Below are 24838 nucleotides of genomic sequence, written 5' to 3'. Positions count from 1 at the left end.
ATATGCCACATGAGACTTCAATATGGAATTTATGGCAAAAAAATCTCCCCTTAAAATGCTATTGGTCTCACCTGCATAAAGTGTTAGGTAAAGGAATATGACTTGGCCTGAAAAATATTTCAGTCAAAAGAATTTTTTCACTTTAATTCTTTTTTGTATGTTATATATGTCAACATCTGTGTAAATAATAGAAAGGTCGCTGATTAACACTTGCAATTCAGTGTCGTGATGGTTTTAAAAAATATTCTGAAGGTAGTAAAAAAGATAGTAAAAAGTAGTAAATTTAACTTAAGGATTTCTGTATAAACCCTGTTTTGGATGTAGTGACATTCATCATAATTCGTCCCAGCCCTGTTATTTATTTATTTTTAAAGTTCATCTTTGCATGTTAAAACAAACACTGGATCTGTACTTCCACCTACGCCAAGCATGACCATATTATCTATCATAGTTTTTCATGTGGGAATGTTTTACTCCACACTCCCACCTTTTTAGCTATCAGGTAGTTTTTATTCATTTTTCATTTGTATGTTTTTGTATTAATCATCATTTATGTTACTCTCTGATTCATATTGAGAGAATTACATCTGATTGTGACAGGTGTCAAAACCTCATAGCGCCACCTACTGTTTGTATGCATTTATAACACTCATCTTCTGTTTCACATCATTTTACACTCGACTGTTTCAAGACTTGTTTACCTCACTGTAGTGTTAAAAGAACATGTTTTTTAATTGCAACCTTTTGACAACATATATTGTGATGCAAACAAAATGGCGGCTTATGATTGAAAATGTTTTTTTTTAAAGTTTATTCAAACTCGTGTCGTGAACATGAAGGAGATTTTATGCACATTTATGACAACTGTCATTTAATACTATGTCAAATAATTTTAAATACCTTTACAAAATGCAACAGACACGTCAAAATATTATATTTAGCTTTATGTATGTGCTAAATATATATAAAAAACTGACATTTTCTGACATAGAAGAAAAAACTAAACATTTAATTAATTTAATTAATTAATTAATTAATTCAATGTAATTAACTGTTTTTTTCCAGCATAGGACCCAACGCTGCATGGCTTAATCCATTATTGTACTGTTTTCATTTAATTTTAGGCAAATCGGTCTCCAAATGCAATAAAATATAATTTTATTAATTTTGATTACTATTATTATTATTATTATATTATTATTGAATTATTTATTTTATTCCTTAAACACCTAGAGGAAACTAAAAAAACATTATGAACTGAAGAATATTTATGATGTTGTTATAAAACTATTTGACAGAGTATTAACACTTAATGACATTTTAATGACAAATTATATTTGTACCAGTGTAGTTGAGGTCAAGAAAAATATTCATGACGCTGTTATAAGACAGACTATTAACACTTAATGACATTTTAATGACAATGTAAATTTGTATTACTGGTAATGTCAAGTTGTCATGACAAGTTAGGATGTATTGTCAAGTTGTCATTACAAAGACATCTCAAACAATGTCATCTTTGCAATAAAAATAACATTAATGAACGAATGACATTTAATGACAGTTGTCATAAACGTGCATAAAATCTCTTTCATGTTAATGGTACGTGTCATGTCAAGATTATGAAGGTGTCATGTCAATTTTATGAACACCCATTCAAGTAAAGTGTTACCTATTTTTCTATGTGTACATTTTGAACGACGGATATACAGTATATTCACTTCAAGTTTTCTTTATCATACACAGATTCACATACAATGTGACGAATGGCGTTTAAAAGAACGTTGAGTAAATCCCTGGTCCTTTTGCTGTAGTGATGGTTAGGAGTCTAATTTTAAACTAGCAGAAAAGCACTTAGGGAAAGTAGAGGCCAGAACGTCAGGAATTTTAAAGCATTTGTGCAACATTGCAAAGCTTTAAACTGTCTGTCATTGTCACGCACACTCCTTCAAAGTGATGTGTCATGATTCAAAGAGAGATGAAAATACGATTCAAGGTGTTTTTTGCAGGATAAACAGGAAAAAGATGTCACATGATATCAGTGGAAGAACTAGAATTTAATAAATGTGGTGGACAGGGGGTCCAAGGCTACTTTAGGGGGTCCATTTAGTCTATGAAAGAAAATAATGTGTAACCCTGTATCAAAAAGCATGAATGAATCCCATGATTGCTAAATACTTCTCACTACACATTAGATATAATCCTACTGCACTGCATGCATTACTTGCACAGATGTAAAGATAATGTAAGGCTATACCATCTGATTTACTGTTTGTTAATGAAGCAAAATAAAATATGTGTTGGTTTGACAAAAATGCTGCGAATTTTTTACAGTGAGGAAACTCCAAATAGCAAAAACTCAACACTAAGGATTTTGGGCCAAAAAAGTTATACATACAAAAGTCAATATGGATTCATCTTTTTTTTAACAAAGTTACAGACGTTAGTCAAACAGGAGCAGTGAGTGAATTTCTCTTCTTATTTTAGTATTATATAAGCCCGAATGCATTAAAATTTTATTCGATGAGAACTTAAACAATTGTTTACTATGATACTCTGACAAATGTTTTGTGCATTTGTCCATTTCAGCCAAAAAGACGCAAACATGAACTTATTTAAAGGGACAATAAGTAGGATTTACCCCCATCTAGTGGTGAAATTGTATTTTGCATTCAAACGAACAGTGCTCTCTAGCGCCTCCCCTTTCCAAATGCGTGTTGCAACTACGGTAGCCGTTATGAACTCACTGATCTCCTCGTTCACGTCTTCTGAATAAAAACGCGCTGTGGAAACGCGATGGTAGGCTAGTGCTTTTTGTCCTTCTCTGCTACTATAGTTTTTCAATATGGCAGAACGACATGGAAGCCTCCTTGGACCCGTTCAATGTAAGTAAAGAGGAGAAATTCTAAGCTTACAAAGAAAAGTTAGATCATTGGCAGAGGTCATTTGACACCAATGAGGATATATATATATGAATAAAGACATTGATTTTCATTAATAAAACACTTAAAACCCTACTTACTGTCCCTTTAAGGTCAGTGCACGCTCGCTATCAAGAACACGATGCATGTCACAATTCCAAGTTCAAGGTGGCAGTCCAGTCCAACACAGTAAATCTAATGATCTTACAGTAAAAAGTTCACTTCAAGAATAAAAAACATTGAGCTTTGTTGTAAAAATATTATATAAGCAGACTTTCTTCAGTCCACAGAAAGACAAATACTACACACTCTTTCAGCCTACGATTAAATCATCATGTAGTATTTGCAACGTATGTTGATATTCTTTTAATATCACATCAAAGTAAACATGAGGGTGTGAAACTAGTCCATTAAATTTGGAATGGCGAGTCAGAAGATGCCGGGGGGTCCAGTGCCACCCCGGACCCCCCTCTGGTTCAGCCACTGCATGACATCCACATTAGTTTTCTCAAAGCATACATGTGCTATTCAGATACAGAGTATTCACTTCGCTTGGCTTCATTTGGGTTGTGCAGGTGTTTCTCTGTGCAGCATATGACCCAGAGAAATCAAACTCATAGATCATGTCCATGTTTTTGTCTTCCCCGTGGTCCAAAGGTCTCCCACACAGGGGGCTATACACAAATTAAACACAGCAAATAGCAAACACACACCACACTAATACAAACATACAAACATGATGTATAAGAAGATGAGCTGATATCTAGGCCAGTTTGTGTCTGTGGGATACATGTCCTTCCTCAAACATGGGTAGAGATTATTCGATCAGTGTGTACGCGTCTGTTCGTTCAGACCAGGATTACAAGGTCGCGCTGGCGATCCTGATCTCATGGCTTCTGGTTGGTCAGCTGGGCAAACGGCCACAAGAGCGTGAATTAACTAACACAGACGCCACAGGACATGACATCACGTATCAAAGTTAATCTCTGGGTATTAATCTATTGCATAAATCCAATGGGAAAAATCAAATCTGCTTGCAAAATGCCTATGAAGTAAGATTTAGATAGAAATGTTTTGCCAAAATGCATGTGTTTTTGAACCTGTTGTCCTCAAGAACACCAAGAACTTTACATTTTAAAGTAGGGCTTATATATTTAAAAGAGCCATTCCACCGGATCAGTACCTTTCTTTTCCCAGGACATTATATGTATAAAAATGCACAAAAAAACGAACTTAACATTTTGTTATTAAAGGGGGGGTTTAATGGTATTTCAAGCATTCTGACTTATCAACACAGTTATAGAGTTGTTTCCTCATGCTAAACGTAGGCAAAGTGTCAAAACCGCAGTTGGGCGTGTTTCAGAGTATTTCTGTGCCGAATGCACTTCGCCAGGGTTCGTATAAGTTTCGTCTAGTTTTTTTCGATTACGGTTCTAACTGACGTTTCAGGGGTTTTCGATACGTATCACTTCTTTATATGGGCTTCCGCCGGAAAACTTCCCCTGGAAAACCCCGCCCAGCCGTCAGTCAGCGGGAGACGCTAGAGCTTGCTAACAGCTTATCACGCCACTCAGCTTTGTTTAATTTCAAAAGTCAACAATGGCACACAAGAAGTGTGTTTTTGGATGTAAGGAGAAGACATCCAGCTTTATGGAAACAATGGATATAGTTTATTATCCGGATTAGCAGCGGAGTTTTGCGTGTGTGTTTGATGCGGTGGATTTTCAGAACCGGGTCATGACGAGTTACACGTGGTAAGTAAGACTTCTGTCTTATGTCGGAAATAGTCGCGTGTATATTATGTAAATGACACGAACATGTAGTGAATCATAAGTTAAAACAGTGTTGTATAGTGTTGCATGACTCGTACTCGCTCCTCCTGCGGTAGTAACTCCTCCTTCTTCATTTTTTCGTACGTTATCGGAAAGATTCGGTAAAGCTAATCTTTCTTTTATAAATCTGATTAAACTAAAGACTCTTCAGAGATATAAAGGATGTCATACTACTCTATAGGTACTCCAGATTAACATCAGAAATGCAGAAACAGCGTGTGTTACGTGAGCTTTAAGCAAACTGGCCTGCATGTTAATCTAACACCACATTTATAATTTAAAACATTTATAAAAACTACACAGAACACTGAAAAACAGCATTATTTATCCGTCCCTGCTCTCTATACTTTACCTTTAAATATAAAGCATAACGTTCTTCAGATATCTTTGTGTGGGTTCATATCCCATCTTTGCTTTAATTATAACATTGAAAAAGTCATATGTTTAGTCATGTCCCCAGGATTTTACTCAGTCATGTTACTCAACACATTCCCCCCTCTGAAAATCTAGAAATTGATGGGATCGGTATATTTTAAAATACATTTTGGTTATACATTTTAGAATTTGCTCAGTGTCTTTGGGCTCTATCATACACCCGGCTCAATGCAGTGCAGTGCACAGCGCAAGTGTTTTTTGCAAGTGTTTCAGCCTGGCACAGTTATCATTTTCACGTCCAGCGTCACGTTGTTTAAATAGCAAATGCATTTGCACCCATTTGTGCATCCATGAGTGCGCTGGATTGAAAACGAGGTGTGTTGTTGGCACGGTGCTGACCATTGGCGCATTGACTAACTAAAACCTAGTCTAAAGTCAATGGCGCAATATTGTTTTGTTATTTAATTGGCGCTTTAGTAATATGCACCTATAAACGGGACGACAACGCGCGTTTGCTTATCACATACATGAATGCGCAGCAGCACAAAAACGTTTTTAAATACAAAATTAAAGGATTGAAATGTAAAAATTATTATTGAGTCTCTTGGACATAAATGAGGATCGATTATAAAATGTAAAGGCGTAAAGAGATGCTTCATCTGTAGCCTGGTAAGTACTTAAATGTTTTGCTTTAAACAAATGCAAATATTGCATCTATTTTAAAATGTTTTTTTTTTAATGCTATCCCACGGATTTATTGTATATGATGACTTTGTATCTGTGTATATGATGAGATCAGAACCTTTTTATGTAATGCTTTTAAAAACACTCACGGCGCTGTCTGAGTGCTGAAACGTTTCAGCTCTCCACACGTTTGTAAACTCTTTATCTCCTGTTTGTTACAAATAAAGTATTTTTAGAGTACAAACCTTTTCTTGCATATTTGTAAATCATTTTTTGAGATTACACAGATCATGTAGGCTATCTTTCCATTTACAGCAATTAAAAGCCTGCTAATTTAACTACCATGACTGAAAGAAAACGACTTTTAAAAGGTTTTAATACAAAAAAATTACAATTTCAATACAAGTAAAAATAATGCAATTTTTATAACCATATTTTAATGATCTACACTGTAAAAAATGATACGCTGGATTTACTTAAAAATATAGTCCAATTGCATAATAATTCCATGTAATACTTACTTTAAAAAATGCATGCAAAAATTATGCACTATATTTTTAAGTAAATTCAGCCTTTATTTTTTCTGTATAAGCACATTGTCTAAAGCGCACAGTCTGCACTGCATTGTGTGCACCGTGCGCTTTGGACCATGCGCTTAGATCGTTAAAATAGGGCCCTTCATGTTACTACCACATATTTAATGAAGTTATATTTCATGTATTTGCTTAATCTATGCTAGAAACTCAAACAAAAATGCTTCCATTCTCCATTAAGAAACCATGTTAAAAAAATTAACTTTGATTTAAAACTTTGAAACTCAGAATGACAAATAGGCCTACTCATTTTGAAAGGTACAAAATGTGTGTTATTAGATTTAGTGTTAAAAAAAAAAATTTTAATTACTTACATTTTGAAGAGTTACAACATGCAAATGCACTGATTCTGTGGAATGGCCCAAATACGATAATTAAAAAAACACACATCACAACTTAAACACCTGTATTTCTTGTCTTTGCAAATCATATTTGCAATCATGAAATACACAATAACATGATCCTCCATATCCAAAAAAATAAACACCTGCAAATCAAACTCAAGCATTGTTATTGTGTTTCTTTATGCACCATCTGGTACTGTAGTAAGAGGTCAAGGAAAATCCCACATCTGTCTTTAAAGGATTAGTCCATTTTCTTAAAAGAAAAAATCCAGATAATTTACTCACCACCATGCAGTAGCGGAGTGGCCATCGGGAGAGTCGGGACATTTCCCGGTGGGCCGGTAGTGTTTTGAGGCTGCGAGGGCTTGTCTGATAATAGTTATACATTGCAAGTTATATAGCAGCCCCGTCTGGCGGCCTGATGTGGGGCCGCTTCCCTCTGGTCAAACTGTGCAGCCTCTTTGCTCAACACAGTAGGCTATATAAAAGTGATCAACCTGTTCGGCAGGTCCAAGTTAATATAGGGGGATTATTGAACGGCCCCTCTCCAAATTGCATAGCCTGTCGGCCTTTGATGTGAAAAGCCTCGTCGCCGAATGCCTGTTTATTTCAGTACATATGCGGTCTGTTTGATCCATCAAGCTGAGACTATTTGATAAAAAGTGTGGATTAAGGATGTTTAAAATCTCTAGCCTGGTGGTCAGTACTTGAATTGATAAAATCAGCACATTTGCTATGGTTTATCTCCATATGGCTATATATCATAAATAAAATTTAGAAGGGTAACTTTGCAGTATCACATTTTACATTTCCTACTATTAGATTTCCATATTAATAGACGAGAGTATTCAACTTGAATATATAAATATCCTTACATTATTTATTCTCAAAACTTTGACAAATATTTTTTTCAAATGAACTGTATTCTTACAGTTATTCAAAGATGCACACATTATTCCAGATATGATTTGAATATTAGACGAGATTATATAATATCCACATATAAGTTAACATTACAGCATAATGAAATGAATAAAAAGACAAGGAAGCAGGATTGGCATGTAAATTGTATTATTATTAGCGGGAAAAAAAGCAATATTACTGAAATAAACTCTGAGCAAATGCGCCAAACATGTTAAAATAAATAAGCAATAACCGTGGAAAAAACATTATTATCTCTCAAAACTTTATATGACAAAAATTATATTTAAAGGAAATATTCTTACAGTTATTCAAAGATGCACAAATTATTCCATATTACTCCCATTTATGAGCACATTCATCTCTGGTCTCGCTCTGTTATGTAATAGCTGATTGAGGTGCGCATCCCCGTCTTTCAACCAGGTATCATTTTGTATAGTTACTCATTTATGAAAATTAGCCATGATTTAATGATTTTATTATTATTATGAAAATGTTTTTTTTTGGGGGGGGGGATTGATTACGATTTGTATTACTCTAGTTTTACTACAAATAGGCTACGAGACATTTTTTTTTACCACAGAGGGCCGGTGGTATACGAAATTTCCCGGTAGATTTTTTGGTCCCACTCCGCCCCTGCCACCATGTCATCCAAAATGTTGATGTCTTTCTTTGTTCAGTCGAGAAGAAATAGAGCCCAACATTAATAACAGAGCCCAACATTTAATACTTAACTCAACACTTAACTGTTTTTTTCAACGGAGTTTCAAAGGACTAAACAATCCCAAACGAGGCATAAGGGTCTTATCTAGCGAAACGATTGTCATTTTTTACAATAAAAATAACAAATATACACTTTTAAAGCACAATTTCTCGTCGTGTAGATCCGGTCGTGATGCGCCAGCTGACCCCACGCAATACGTCATGACGTCAAGAGGTCACAGAGGACGAACGTGAAACTCCGCCCCAGTGTTTACAAGCGTCTTGAAAGAGGACCGTTCCTACGTTGTTGTATGTCAAATGATACTAATTAATGTCTTTGTGTCAGTTTATTGTTTAAAATTGTCCGCAAATGTGCGTTTTATATATGTAACACGTGACCTCTCTACGTCACTACACATTTACGTTAGGTCGCGCCGGACCGGACCTGGACGAAAAGTTGTGGTTTAAAAGTACATATTTTTTATTTTTCTTGTCAAAAATGACAATCGTTTCGCTAGATAAGACCCCCACGCATCGCCCGGGACCGTTTACAGTCCCCTGAAACTCCGTTGAAAAAAACTGTCATGTGTTGAGTTAAGTATTAAATGTTGGGCTCTATTAAAGTCCATTAAAATTAGAAAAATCCTGCAATGTTTTCCTCAAAAAACATAATTTCTTCCCGACTGAACAAAGAAAGACATCAACATCCTGGACGACATGGTGGTGAGCAAACCATCTGGATTTTTCCCCTAAGAAAATGGACTAATCCTTTAAATATGCTGGGCCATATCAGTGTACATGTCTGCCTTTGGACTTTGGATAAGTGTTATTTTATTTGTGGGTCACTTTTATTAACCCATTAACTGAAATTTCACCAAGCAACAATTTTATTTGAAAGTCCTTTTTAATCACTACTTATTCATTTACTATTATCTTTAATGCTGACAGTGACTGACGCATCAGATGAAGATTTTATTACAGTAATAGCAGAATCTACAGATATGAGCACAGGTGAGCCAGCGTGACCCTCGTAGGCTTCTGTAGCTGTAGACATAGAGCAGTAATGTGTAAACAATGTGTGCAAAATTATAGATGTCACCTGCATAGACTGTAGAGATATTAAAACTAGAGATAACATCTAACACATTATTTTCACTTGCTGATTTACATAATGTAGCGTACTGCTTGAAACATTTATCACATACTGAATATTGTTGCAAATACTATTTAAATACTATAGTAGCAGCTGGCTAGTATGTTTTCATTTATGTACACATTGTGTAAAATAAATTCATCTCTGCAGTGCAGTGAGAGACAACACTAGCACCCCCTGTGTGTCTCAAGAGGAACTGCAAATCAAATCGCACCATTTAAAATGCAAGAGGTTTCTGTGAAGCTCAGCAGTTTGTGCATGTGTTAACTTCATTTCTCTATCACATTTCTTCTACTCACTCCTCAAATCCCATTAGATGCCCCTTTACTAATCACAGATACCCCAAAACCCCCCCTACCTCCTCCTGTAAACCTCTTAACCACCATAGCTAAACAGGACAGTAAAATCCCTCCTACCACTACCGAGGCCCCACCCCTAACCACACCCACTGAGGCCATGCCCCCCAAAGCCACGCCTCTGAAGGAGGGGCCTGTTTCCACACCTACAGAGAGCAAAGGTGAGCTACAGACACCCCAGCATCTCTGTGTTTGCGCTAGTGTGGTAAGAATCGCTTGTTTTGGCAGCCAAGAGCTCAGCCAGTAAGTCATCTACACAAACTTACCCTTAGAGGATTGTGGGTAACGACTGCAAAGCGTGTGCACTGTGGGAAATCAATGCCCAATTAGACATCGTTTTCTTCTGTCAAAATAGAGTGACTTTGCATCTTTCAGAGTAAAGTGGATTTGGGGGGACTGCGCATACACCACACGTACACCGCACACACGCTTATCGATCGAAGTGCGCATACACACCGGAGAAATGAATACTGCATGACGTTTAACAAGTGAACGCACAAGCTAGCAAGAGATAGTCAAGCTGAGATCAGAAAATGTCAAGCTGGAATGAGAAATGGAGAGGAGTGTAAACTGTTCAGCTGAGACGTGAGACAGAGAGCAGATGGATTCAATAAAGGTGGAGAACTTTGAAAGGTGGATGCAATGTTTGTACAAAAGTATTTTTTACAATAACCCGGAAACACCCAGTTTTTCAACGTTCCTTAGAAAATTTAAAACATAGCTGCATCTGCAATAGCGCTTTTCTTGACTGGTTAACCTCTCACTTGTCCCAAGTCTAAATGCTTCATATCCTGATATAAAGGAGGACTCAGATAAACATGTGAACCCAGAGAATCAAACTGAAGCTAAAGGTAATGAGCTTGTGTAGCTGATTTAATTACACAATGCTTCACATTTTCTCCTAACTGTGCGTTCACACCAGATGCGGTAGAACAGGCAAAAACGCGATATTCGCGCGTATTTCTTGCGGAAACGCTCAATTCACCAATCGCGCCACACCATTCGCGCTTACCACGAAGCAGGATGCCTATTCGCGTCTTTGCATTGACTTAAAGGGATACTTCACCGATTTAGCATTCAGCTTTGTATCTGTAGAAACCCGGCAGTATTACTGAATGACCATGTTTCCCTCCATCATTTCCCCCTGAGAGGAGAGATATCTGCATTTTGGTTCTGCAAAAAAGTCCTCCGATGATGCAAAAATCATCATATTACATCATCGGAGGACTTTTTTGCAGAACCAAAATGCAGATATCTCTCCTCTCAGGGGGAAATGAGGGAGGGAAACATGGTCATTCAGTAATACTGCCGGGTTTCTACAGATACAAAGCTGAATGCTAAATCGGTGAAGTATCCCTTTAACATGTAAATCACTTGCACTTGCCGCCTCTTCGCGTCTGGTTTGAATGCACAGTAAGGCTGATTTATATTTCCGCATCTGACGTTACACATAAGTTTTCATTTATACTTCTGCGTCGTTCTCAGCGTTTACATGCACTTAAACTTGCAGCCCGCTGTGGGCATGTTACTGGTGTAAAAGAATCGCTCCTCACCTTGGTCCATTGTTGCAAGTGGAAATGTGTACAAGGAATTGCGACACTGATTTTTTTATCTAAGGAACGGGTTTCAGCAGACCAATCGCAACAGTTCTGGTCCGCGTAGAATTGACACTAGTCCCTTTCACACATACAGTCTTTACTGGTAATTTACTGGTAAATTGCAGTTAACATGTCATGTGTGAACAGAACCTTTCCGGTAAATCAGTGCTCCCAATTTACCAGTAAGACAGGTTGTAAGATTAACGGTAATTTGCCGGTAAGCGCTGTGTGTGAACGAAAAATATAGCATTACCGGCATTAAGATGACGTCAGACCGCGCTGACAGATTGGGCGGGCCAATCAGAAAGTTTTTTATACAGGTGACGCGGTTTCCCCCAGACTGTTTACGGACGTTTCCACACACATGTTGCTTAAAAGTCGAGCACACCTGAAGTTAACATCCACATTTCTTCACCAAAGTTGTTTAAAACAGCTTACCATCTAATTGCCAAATTGCCGACGTCCTTAGCACACCATCTGTGAAGCCTAATGTGCAAACGCGCAGGTTCCGTTTGACGCCGCCTAACGCAATGTTGTTTGGTCACGAGCAACTTCGCGACCGTTTGCCACAGATGTGAAAACAACAAAATACGGACCGTGGATATTAAGTCATAACCCGCCGTTTACAAATACGACACAGGTAACTTCCGCTTTCTCTCCGAGTTTACCGGTATTTTGATACTGATGTGTGAATGATGTCTTACTGGTAAAAAGACGGAACGTCACTGCATGTGTGAACAGCACATTTTTGTATTTACTGGTAAATTCATTCTGGTAAATTCATGGTAATTTACCAGAATTACTGTGTGAAAGAGGCTACTGTGTTAAATTTTTGTAGAGGTGTATTTTCAGTGTAGCTGTATCTACAGTATAGTATCAGGGGGCGTGTACACCAAAGCATTTAAACAAACGTCAGGGGGACGGCGACTGTGGGCGCTTGCCAGCGTTATTTTTTTTGCTAAGTGCTTCTGCTTTGTTTATCTGTCATTGAACGATGCGCCGGTTGGTTGTTCTGATATTTGTCCCGCCCCTCCTCCACTGTGATTGGACAGCTGAGTGAGAAGTAACATTGACGAACTGAGCGTTTCACCTAAAGTTGAACATTTTCAACTCTGGGCGGTCAGCGTGGAAAAAACGGGGGGAAAGCGCCAGCTGCTGGCATTTTAGAAAAGCGCGACACTTCCATTGGAAACAACTGAAAATGTACGCCGCCATTGTCGCTAGAAAATAATGCAGAGTTGATTTGAGTCTTTTTGTGCGTGTACAGGGGAGATTACAATTGTAGAAATATTTCAACTTTACAGTACGTGCTAAATTTGATTGCGGGACGGTTGATGAATGATGCTGATGCCAAAGGGTTTCAGGCCATGAATGACAAATACGCTTGTGTGCATGAGGGAAAACACAGGGGTAACTACATTTACATTTATGCATGTGACAGACCCTTTTATGCAAAGCGACTTGCGTTCAAGCCATACATTTTTATCAGTAAGTTTGTTCCCTGGGGTTCGAACCAATGACCTTTACGTTGCTAATACAATTCAACCAATTGAGCCACAGAAACTCAAAGCTGACGTATGACTTGAAATGCGGCAAAACTTATTAGATTGTTGGATGGATTAATCACAGTGCTGTCTGAGCGGCATTGAGATGTGATGTGGTGTTCATGTGCATTATGCACACAGTTTCGTACAGTTCTGATACCAATATTGTCTTATTGCTAAACTGTAGTCTTTCAGAGACATAAACCTGAACATGAGGAACACAGGAAAAACATGCTTCCTTTTGGACAAGAGAGGAATAACAAAGAAGAAATGGAGATGAGCAATAAGGAAGGTACTGCTAAACGTCCATAGGGAGCTGAGTAGATACCCTGTGTATACCCTTTAATATACTAGATGTCATGTTAATGTGATGAAGTTTTGGTCTGTGTTCATAGTAGATAGTGTAGTAGAGAATAGTAGCTTGATCATAGAGATCATACTAACTAGTGTGATGATGGCTGTTCAGTGGCTTCTTATCTGTTTGCATGTACATACCTTAATTATCATGATCATTGGACACAAGCGTTCCCTACAGCGGCTCCTGTGGAGGATTCAGGAAATGGTCAGGAGATTTCTGGGAAGGATGAAGTAACTGATGAAGAAATAAAAAGAGTAGGAAGTGTTTCAGAAAATGACAGAGAGGGGAAAGAAACGGGTACGAATTTAATATTTTTTTAATTCCAACAGATTAGCTGCTGTGTTTGATCGATTATTGAATCATTTTATTAGTCACCAGTCCATCAGTCTCACCAATACCTGAACCAGCTGAATCGGTGAGCGTTGAGCCGATACCAGAATACGTAGAGTCGTATTCAGAGCCGATGTTGGAATCTCATGAGTCTGTTGATCTCATATTGGAACCTGATGAGGAAATACCAGAATCTCTTGAACCCATCCCAGAGTTTGTTGATCCAATATTGGACCCTGTTAAGGAAACACCAGAATCTGTTGACACAATGCAAGAATCTCTCCCACCAAAATGGGAGCCAACACCACAGTCTATAAACCCAATGAAGGAGACTTTTGAACCGATATCAGAATCTGTCCTGCCAACAATGGACTCAACCGAGCCAATAAAAGAGTCTGTCCCTCTGAATATGGAATCGGTCCCATTATTACTAGATTCCTTTTGGCCAATATCCGAGTCTGTTGGATCAAAAGTAAAGCCAGTTTTACCAATACTAACGCCGGACGAATCTGTACAAGAACTCGACGCCTTAAGACCAAAACACATGGCTCTAATGCCAGAACTGGAGAAGGCAATAGAAGAAAAGTCCTCAGAGGAAGAAGGAAACAAGGAAGAGGCTGATAAAGGTGATCTCAGCTAGAAATATTTAGGTAGTAGTTTTTAGCTTCTTGAGTGGTACCATGTAGAAAATGTGGCCTGAATAAAAGACCTTTGTAAAGTTCATAAAAGTCCAATACATTTGTTAGCACCTTCATCCCATTGTCTGATTTATACAGAATCGACTATTGTTAATAATGGTCCTGTGGGTAACTAACTCAGACATTATTAATTGATCTGTGGGTTGCTCAGCCTTTCTCTTTGCTCATCCAGTGCATCACAAAACCTCAAAGGGAGAGGGTGAAGGACGAGATGAGAAACATTTGAGAAAATAAAGCGGATGACAGAAAACATCTAAGATAAAGTGTGAAGCAAAGCACATTGAAAAGAAGTGGGAAAGGGAAGAGAAAACAGAGGACAAAGATGAGGAGAATAAAAAAGGTATGCACTAAGGTAGAGGTGCATTATGGGTAGTAAAGTCTATCGCTGTATTCATAGCACACTCACTAGGGCTGCGTCCGAAATCTCTAAAATTGCTGCCTTTCGAAAGCATCAAGGCACGTCCGAATCCAATGTTTATTTTACTTTCTGACTCCTGAGATACCTTCATCATCTTGTCTCACGATTCTATGCGTGAGCATGCAAGGGGGATGTGATTGGTCACATAGACATTATATAGGTAGACGCCTCATGACGTGCTGGAAGGTAATCCAGCATCGCTGCCATATTGGTTGGGTCTCCGCACCCTATGCTAGCACCGGAGTCAACGGAGAGCGAGCAACTATGCCCGTATTTGTGCAACTTACGGTTGCAATAACTAGCACAGTATACCAGATCGCATGGGATTACCTTTCACAAGTAAGATTGAACAATAATTTTGGTTATTTACCATTTATGTCGTTGTAACTTTCGCAACGTGATCTCACGAAGTTCCGTGGGGTAGTCACGGAGTTTTTTGCTCGATTTTCCGTGGCATTCTCACGGATCTCCGCATATTTCCGTGGCCCTGCCACAGACTTTTTTTTCCGTGGCATTCTCATGGATTGGTTGCTCGGCTGCTTTTTCCTATTTTCAAACCATTGTCGCTTCCGTTTAGGGTTAGATTTGGTGTTTGCGTTAGTATGTCACTTTAAGTATTGGTTTATACTATTTTTTCTGATGTATTCTTTTATATTTTCAAAACTTTAATCAATTATCGCCTGGCGTTGAGGTTAGAGTTGGGTTTGGGTAGGGATGTCATTTTATGTAAATCTAACCCTAAACCGAAGTGACAATGGTAAGAAAATAGGACAAAACAGTTGAGTAACCAATCCGTGAGAATGCCACGGAAAAGAAAGTCCGGAAATATGCGGAGATCCGTGAGAATGCCACGGAAAAATGAGCAAAAAATTCCATGACTATGCCACGGAAATTCGTGAGATCAGGTTGAACTAACATTACTTACGTGTAATCAAACCATGTGAAATCCTGTAAAAATTTGGGGAGTTATGAATATTGTAGTTGGGGATACACCTTCCGCAGCAGAAATAAATGCAGGGGGTCGCATTAAGGACCCATCCAAGATGGCGGCCACGCTGATACATCAGCTCCAATAGGCAGCGTCAGTCTCTGAGGTGTATATAATGTCTATGATTGGTCGAGCCTGGTCAAAATAAAAAGGCGCCCAAGAAAGCTTCTGGATCACAAGTTTAAATAAAGTTGTATATACTTTTGATTGCATTTCTAGAAAGAAATTAGTATTGTAGTTTTCAAATATGGGATTATTCATCACAAAGATGCTCTCTGTATATATTTTAAACAGAATTTCATTACGCTGCCTATGAAGGCTGTCTGAATGCATTACCCAGAAGTCATTGCCTCATGAGGCAACATGTCAGCTGCCTAAGGTTTCGGACGCAACCTAGAACAACATAGAAACGCCTAGTAGTGAGCATGTTAGTATATTCTCCCTTAAAACTCTTGTGTGCGTGTAGCCATTTAGATGATTTGGATGAGAACTGCTCTTTGTAGACTTGATCCCAGTGTGTTTCTAGACACTCCAATAGTCTTTAAGTATACAATACGACTTTTAATTCCTCAAAGCTCTTCTGAAGTTCATACTATCTGGAGGGCAGCAGACCGTGCAGCTAAAAGGCATCATATATGACGACTTTAAAGGTGAGAACGAAATTATAAACTGATCGTATGTAAGAATATAAGGGAGATCTGCTTTGCATCTTTAAGAACATCACAGTTTTTACAAGATAAAGGAGTGTAAAGAGCTTCAGGACACATGACAGTTGTAAGGTTTGCTACTTACGTTCGTCTGCATGTTTGGGGGCGAACCGCAAATTTTAGAGCCTCACATGGGCAACAACTGCACAGAGAAATCTAAAACCTACACATGGACCAATGTACGAATCATTATACAGGTCAAGTGATGTGTACTGGCAACCACACACACTCTTAAGAAAAATGGTTCTATATAGTAGCAAAAAAGGGTTCTTCAGTAAGCTATGGTTCTATATAGAACCTTTACCATCATTTCAGAACCTTTGAAGAACCATTTTTCTTAAGAGTGCAGCGATTTAATGTGATTTTTATTACCTGAAAACATGGGTGCAAGTTATTTCTAATGGGGTGGCAATAAACATGCAATTTCTCCAGAGCGATTTTTGAAGGGGACACAAATAATACAGCCAAAAATGCTTAATATTCTTCTTCAAAACCATTTATTTATTGCAATGTTTTGTTTATAATTAAGCCACCAATGAATTTTCAGCCCTGTTTTCATTTGTATTGTATTACTTTTTATGCTGTTATTTAAAGTATATATTTATATTTATATATGTGGTGTTTAATGATAATTCTATGGGGGACAACCCTTAGAGATTTCCGCCTTTGCTCGCAAAAGTCTTGATAAGGTCCTCTAAAACAGTGGTTCGCAAACTTTTTCGGTTTTGTACGGTGCATGCTTTCGTGGCCCCCCAAAGAAAAAGTATGACATAAACATTCTCAACTAAAATTTGAATGAAACAAAACATATTAAATTATACAGTGTGATGTTGGTTAGTAGCCTTTTTTCTGAGGTTTAATTACACAGAATTTATGATAAATGTATTTTATCCAATGTCATAAAACTGGGGGCCCCTGGCACAATTTTACGGCCCCCCAGTTTAAGAACCACTGCTTTGAAATGTACGTTTTATATATATTTATGTAATTGGCAGCAGTGTTGGGTAAGTTACTCAAAAAAAGTAATTAATTACTAGTTACTAATTACATCTTCAATCATGTAATTAGATTACTTCACAAATTACTCTCTTCAAAAAGTATTTAATTACTTATTACTAATTACTTTCTAAATCCTATTTAGTACAAGGATAGGCTTGAAATGGCTCGAAGAAATAATATATAAAATTACATCAATTATTCTGGTCCCACTTTAGGGTCCAATTCTTTCTATTAACTAACTATTAACTACTTTTGCCTCAATATACTCCAAATACTGCTTATTAATACTAAAGAAGTTGTTAATTTAAAGTATTGGTAGAAATGGGGAGGGTTAAGGATGTAGAATAAGGTTTTGCAGAATCAGGCATTAATATGTGCTAAGTATTAAGTATTAATAAACAGCCAGCATCTCATTAATATTAATGCTAATAATCAACCAGTTAATAGTGAGAATTGTAAACTTAAACCATGTTAAATCCACTATTGTATTATAGTATACATAATTGTTTTAGAGTCCATACACAGTATTTAGTTACATCAGAAGTAACTGTAATTAGATTACAAGAAAAATAAGAGTAATCCCTTACTTTACTTTTTCAAAGGAAAAGTAATGTAATTACAGTAACTAATTACTTAGTAACTAGTTACACCCAACACTGTTTGGCAGAGATTTTTATTCCAAAGCAACTATACATTTCTGATCTAAATAAAGGACTGGATTGCGCATAAAACGCTTAACGTATCAGCGAGAGGTAATACCATCGCAGAGTTCGAGCGGCCATCTTGGTATTCCCAACCGGCCTTGAAGACAATAATAAACATCTTAAAATTCAGAGGGATAAAAGTGTGCTTTATCTTACTGTGATCTTGCAAAGGACTTATCTATGTTGCAAACTCGAATACAAATTCCTCCTTTCCTTTTTTCACGGTTTACTTTGTAAATTTCTTGCTTTTGTGTTACCTCATCAATTCACCCTAACATGAGGCTAAACTGCATCATTTTCACATGGTGGTCAAAGCAGCGTTTGATGTTAAGAGGTGCGAATGAATCCCTGACTCAAAGTCAATTCAAAGCCACTGGTTCAGATTCAATGCTCTTTCAATCGTGGTTCATTGATTCTCTGTTAGTGAATGAGTGACAGAAAGAAAGAAACGCTGAACATTGAGGAACAGAGAAGCGTACAGGACAGGTGTGAAGTGAAACAGGGGAAGCCCAACTGAGTGACAAAAGATCCGAAAACGTTGACAGATACAACGATTTTAAACACTTCTGTCATCTGATTTTCCATCATCCTTGTTGTCTACTGTATACACAATCACCACACCGACACACACACACACATAAATATAGATGAGGAGTGAGGAGGACTCCTGTAAGAGTTGTGAGATATCGCCCTGTCAGCAGTACATCACACACCAATCTCCATTTCATCTGTCAGTGCTGCGAAAGGAAAGATACAAACAGATGCAAAACCGAGGCGTCCAGTTTCATGTTGTACTGTATGAAGACATATTCTGTTCACAACCTAAAACTAAAGCTACCCAGTGGACAAAAACAAAACAGATGACATGCAAGACGTGGTGCAAGAAACCCTGATAAGTGAATGTCAAGATAACACAAATCAGGCTACAAATATATTACTAATTTAAAGACGGGTCAACCACAGTCTTCCCTAACCTCACATTCACTGTATTAACCTTAAGGGGACATATTATGCCCATTTACATGCCCAGCTCCCACTATTGGGCGGGAACAAAAAAGCTTTTTATGTCTGTACCTTTAAATGTAAATGAGCTACAGCTCCTCACTCCCTTACCAACAGACAGAGAGCGCTGTTGGTTAAAAATAGATCTGATTCCTGTTAATACAGTCGGAGACAATAATATATTCAGCTGATTTGTAACAAACAAATTTAGAAAAGCATCTGGGTAAAATTAACCAGTCAGTCAGTGGCCGTGGGCGGGGCTTTGCTTGTGTGACATCACATTAACAAGAGAATTGAAACAGCATGTCTAACGAGACTGATTGCGTTTAATGAGGGTTAAAAAATGAGATGGTGGATTTTTCTTTTTTCAGTGTAGGGTTGTTGTGTTCACACACTGCCAACACACATTTATGTTCAAACACCTTGTAAAAGTGGATTTTGCATAATTTGTGCCCTTTAACTCTTTCCCCGCCATTGACGAGTTATTTTGTAGATTAAGAAAAAAATTCCCTGCCAATGACGCTTTCCTGACGTGTTTTTACGGCAATCTGTAATTCTGTACTTCCGCTATTATCCAATTTATAAAACGCTGATGCAAAAACGAATTTAACAACATTTTAAACTCTGTGTATGTTTTGATAATCTTTCTGAATCTGATCTCTAACAAAATTCCTTTACAAAAATGCAATTTCAGCTTTTTGGTCAAAAATTGGTATTTTTGAAGAAACCTACCTATATCTGAGGAACCCTATATCACGCAAATACGTGACTATTTCACGTATGTTTGTGTCACTTTCATGTTTTGGTTACTCAACTTTTTTGTCCTATTTTCAAACCATTTTCGCTTTGGTTTAGGGTTAGATTTGGTGCTTGTGTTATATGTCACTTTAAGTATTTGTCACTTTAAGTATTGGTTTATAAAAAAAAGATACAAGACTTATTCTTTTATATTTTCTAAACTTTAACCAATTGTCGCCTGACGCTGGGGTTAGAGTTTGTTTAGGTAAGGATGTCATTTTATGTAAATCTAACCCTAAACCGAAGCGACAATGGTAAGAAATTAGGCCAAAAAAGTTGAGTAACCAAAACGTGAAAGTGACACAAACAGGAAACGTGACATGCTCACGTTCAAACGCGGCAAAACGTGACATTTTCACGTTGGTCCATACGTGAAATAGTCACGTATTTGCGTGATATTGGGTTGATCTGAGAGCTGATAAAAGAGAACAGATGAAGATAGGATGAAACTTTTTTTCCCGTTTTGTTTGTTTCGAAAGCAAAGAGTTTGTTCTTTCAGATATATTTGTATGTTTATATATTTATAGAAGAACATTTTCCTGAAAGGCATTTTGTGAAACTTTTGTGAAAATCACAAAAAAATGCTGGTGGGGAACACACATCAAACCATGCATAAAGATGGCTATAATAAAAACACACAAGTTTCTATGAAAAGAAAAGGCCCTAATCTGCTTAGAAACAAGGCCTGTAAACTGAACTCATCCATCATCTGTTTCAAAAGATGTATTTTAATGAAGTGTTTATCTTTCAATCTTAGACTGTGAATGTAATGGACACTCCAACCGCTGCAGTTACATTGACTTTCTGAACATCGTCACGTGTGTGAGCTGCAAACACAACACGCGAGGTCAGAACTGTGAACACTGTCGCATGGGCTTCTACAAAAACACATCCGCTGAGCCCGATGACGAGAACGTATGTATCGGTGAGTATCTGTGTTTTTGAACAGAAGAGGTTTTTTAAGCTGAAAAGTTACGCAGTTACAAGAATCTTAAATATTTGTGACCCTGTCTGTAAAATGCAGACTAAAGTCTCATAATCTAATGAGGAGAAGTTCAGTGATTTCAATCACTGTTTGATCAAGGTTATATTTTCACAGAATGTTCTTTACATTATGTAGGATGATTTCGTGAAAACATTAAATCACAAAAAATACTTTAGTTGGGTTTTCACAGACTTGGTCATATATCCTACAGAAACATCTTTATCTAGGCCTCAAATTGCAAAGTTTATCACTGATCAATAAGACTGTACTGGTCATGTACACATTATTTAAATTGACAATATCTCTAAACTGAGGACGGTAGAGCTGTATAGTTCTTGACATTAAAAGTGATTCAGCGTAAAATGACTCTGAAAGTGCAAGTGTTCATCTTTAAAGAGGACCCGTCCTGTCAGTTTATACTTCAGTGCCAGCTACTGTATGTCCAACTGACTTTGCTTACATGATGGAATATCAGACATCTCACAAGTTATAATGGCAAAAACGACATGTAACCAAGTCAAGTTTATTTTGGCTAGGAGTGTGTTAAGCACAGCCAGACTATGTCGGGTCTATAGTTAACCTAGACGGTGAAATGATGCCTATCGGACAAGAATGATAACAGCTGAAAGATAAACACAGAGCAGAAAGAAAGAAAAAGAAAGGAGGAAGGAAGGAAAAAACAAAGAAAGAAAGAAAGAAAGAAAGCAAAAACCAAAGACAGACAGAAAGAAGAAAAGGTAGAACCAAAGAAAGAAAGAAAGAAAGAAAGAAAGAAAGAAAGAAAAAAGGAAAGGAAGAATCAAAAACAGACAGACAGAAAGGAAGAACCAAAGAAAGGAAGAACCAAAGACCAAAGAAAGAATGAAAGGTAGAACCAAAGATAGATAGAAAGAAAGAAAGAAAGAAAGAAAGAAAGAAAGAAAGAAAGAAAGAAAGAAAGAAAGAAAGAAAGAAAGAAAGAAGGAAGGAAGAAAAGAAGAAAAAAAAGAAAGAAGGAAGGAAGGAAAGGCAGAACCAAAGATAGACAGATAGAATAAAGAATGAAAAAAGAAAGAAAGAAAGAAAGAAAGAAAGAAAGAAAGAAAGAAAGAAAGAAAGAAAGAAAGAAAGAAATAAAGAAAAAGAAAGGAATAACTAAAGAAAACAATAACCAAAGACAGAAAGAGAGACAGAAAGAAAAGAAAAGAAAAGAAAAGAAAGAAAGAAAGAAAGAAAGAAAGAATCAAAAACAGACAGACAGACAGAAAGAAAGAAAAATAAAGAAGGAAGGACAGAAAGAAACATAGAAAGGCAGAACCAAAGATAGAAAGATAGAAAAAAGAAGGAAAGAAAGAAAAAAGAAGGAAAGAAAGAAAGAAACAAAGAAAGAAAGAAATACAGAAAGAAAGAAGGAAAGGTAGAACCAAAGAAAGAAAGAAAGGCAGAAAGACAGAAAGAAGGAAAGGCAAAACCAAAGAAAGAAGGGAAGAACCAAAGAAAGAGAGAAGGAAGAAAAGAAAGAACCAAAGATAAAAAGAATGAAAGAAGGAAAGGAATAACCAAAGAAAGGAAGAAGAAACTGAAGTACCAAAGAAAGAAAGAACAAAATAAGGAAAGGAAGAACCAAAGGAAGAAAAAAGGAAAGGAAGAAGGGAAGAACCAAAGAAAAAAGAAAGGGAAGAAAGGAAGAACCAAAGAAAGAAAGAATGAATAAAAGAAGGAAGAACCAAAGAAAGGAAGAAAGAAAGGAAGGAAGATCCAAAAAAGAAAGAAAGAATGAAAGTGAAGAAAGAAAGAAGGAAAGGAAGAACCAAAGAAAGAAAGAAAGAAAGGAAGATCCAAAAAAGAAAGAAAGAATGAAAGTGAAGAAAGAAAGAAGGAAAGGAAGAACCAAAGAAAAGACAGAAGGAATGAAGAATCAAAAACAGAAAGAAAGAAAGAAAAAGAAGGAAAGAAGGAAGGGAAAAACCAAAGACAGAAAGAAAGAAGGAAAGAAAGAAATAAAAAAGAAGGAAAGAAAGAAAAAAAAGAAAGGAACAAACCAAAGACAGAAAGAAAGAAGGAAAGGTAGAACCAAAGAAAGAAAGAAACGAAGGCAGAAAGACGGATGGAAGGAAAAGCAAAACCAAAGAAAGAAAGGAAGAAGAGAAGAACAAAAGAAAGAAAGAACCAAAGAAAGAAAGAAACGAAGGCAGAAAGACAGATGGACGGAAAAGCAAAACCAAAGAAAGAAAGGAAGAAGAGAAGAACAAAAGAAAGAAAGAACCAAAGAAAGAAAGAAAGAAAGCTGCACTGGAGGCAACAGTCAAAGTTAAACTGTATCATTATTCTGGAAGAGTCACATTAGAGATTCCCAACGGTCCTTAAATAAAATTCCAGAAATAAACCAGGATGTGACACCTTTAAAATCAGTGGGTCTGATTCCAGCCCGGCGCTGAGAGGATCAGGACGGAGAAGGGAATCCATCTGCCACACGAGGAGGTTGGGTGCAGAGTAAATGAAAGCATGCTGTGATGTCAGCACAAATCTGACCGCCTCCATCGGGTGTGTAACACGTGCCAACATGGCACAGACACAACACGGAGATCTCCGCCAGGAGAACATTTACCTCATCCTGAGACACAGACTTTATTTTCAGGAGTTTTCACACGACGGCTGCAGTCCAGAGAATTGTCCTCTAAGAAATCTGGCTGATAGAATAAACGCCTATGTCGTATACGGTTTCTCATGTGAACCATTAAAACAAAACTTGGGAGTGAATTAAATTTAAAAGATGAAAAGATACAAAGATGAAAGTACTTTTTGAGAGAAGCGTAAATTAATCGATCGGCCCTTTTTGTCGGTTTATAATGAACAGGAATGTTCAGGATAAACTAAAAGTGATCTATGTCTCTTCTTTGTCTTGTTAGAATGTAACTGTAACCCAATGGGCTCAGCGCACGACCGCTGTAATGGAACCGGCTTCTGTCAATGTAAAGAAGGCGCTGCTGGAGTGAAATGTGATGAATGTCTCCCCGGTTACTACTGGAAACAAGGCTGCTTCCGTAAGTACATCCTCCCCAAATTCATCAAGTACTTAACAATTAACCTTCATTCACTTCTGCTGTCTAATTAACAAATCAATGTCAAAGTATACGGGCTATAGTCTCCATTCTCTCCAGTCAACTTTAAGTTTAAATGAGCTTTTAATGGCCTCTAGACTCACGAAAGCTTTACTTCACTACCCAGACCGCAGACGGGCTGGATCCGCGCTGAAGTCAGCCATTCCAGTGCGGTATCAGACTTTACAAAACCATTTATGACATTAATTGGTAGATATAAGTATTGAAAACAATAATAAGTTCTCTAAACCATGGGGGTCCGTGGCCCACAAGGGTCTGTCAAATGGGCACCCTGTGCCATGCCTCTCTCATCTAAAGGGGTCCCGCTCCCGCAAAACATTGAAGACTCCTGCTCTAAACAAAATAGTAGGATTATCTGTGATCATTTAGGGGACAATTCTACTTAAAGGTGTATTTTGTGGCATCTAGTCGTGACATTGCGAATTGCAACCAACAGCACACCCCTTAATTTTAAAACACATATACCGGTAGTAGCTTCCACAGCACAAACATGTTGTCGTCTGAGACAAAGTAGGGACAAAACGCGTTCTGTAGAGCAGTTTATCCGTTAAGGGCTACTGTAGAAACATGGCGGCGACTTTCATGTACAGGGACCCGTGATGTATGTAGATAAAATTGAATAAAATGTAAGATAATAAAAACAATACAGTTCCTTATGTAAGGTCTTTATACACCACTGATAATAGAGTTATGCTTATTATATTGCATTTATGTCAAGAGATCCTTC

At 37.4% G+C, this 24838-nt stretch overlaps 2 protein-coding genes across 2 annotated transcripts in view; both read left to right on the top strand.

The window, feature by feature from the left end:
- ntng2b (netrin g2b) overlaps nucleotides 1-24838 on the top strand; it is an 88138-nt gene that overhangs the window by 56314 nt on the left and 6986 nt on the right. The window contains exons 6-7 of the mRNA XM_055180433.2: nucleotides 20783-20950; nucleotides 23899-24033. Coding sequence (XP_055036408.1) covers nucleotides 20783-20950; nucleotides 23899-24033 — 303 coding nt within the window. The remainder of the gene's footprint in view (nucleotides 1-20782; nucleotides 20951-23898; nucleotides 24034-24838) is intronic.
- On the top strand, nucleotides 9393-16465 carry LOC141366161 (uncharacterized). The gene is made up of 6 exons (XM_073871543.1): nucleotides 9393-10042; nucleotides 13211-13315; nucleotides 13547-13678; nucleotides 13753-14337; nucleotides 14582-14749; nucleotides 16391-16465. The coding sequence occupies exons 1-5, from the start codon at nucleotides 9982-9984 to the stop codon at nucleotides 14641-14643; spliced, it is 945 nt and encodes a 314-aa protein (XP_073727644.1). The 5' UTR covers nucleotides 9393-9981; the 3' UTR covers nucleotides 14644-14749; nucleotides 16391-16465.

This window comes from Misgurnus anguillicaudatus, chromosome 9 (genome assembly GCF_027580225.2).
Source record: "Misgurnus anguillicaudatus chromosome 9, ASM2758022v2, whole genome shotgun sequence".
NCBI lineage: Eukaryota > Metazoa > Chordata > Actinopteri > Cypriniformes > Cobitidae > Misgurnus > Misgurnus anguillicaudatus.
This window is presented reverse-complemented; position numbering and strand designations above follow the sequence as displayed.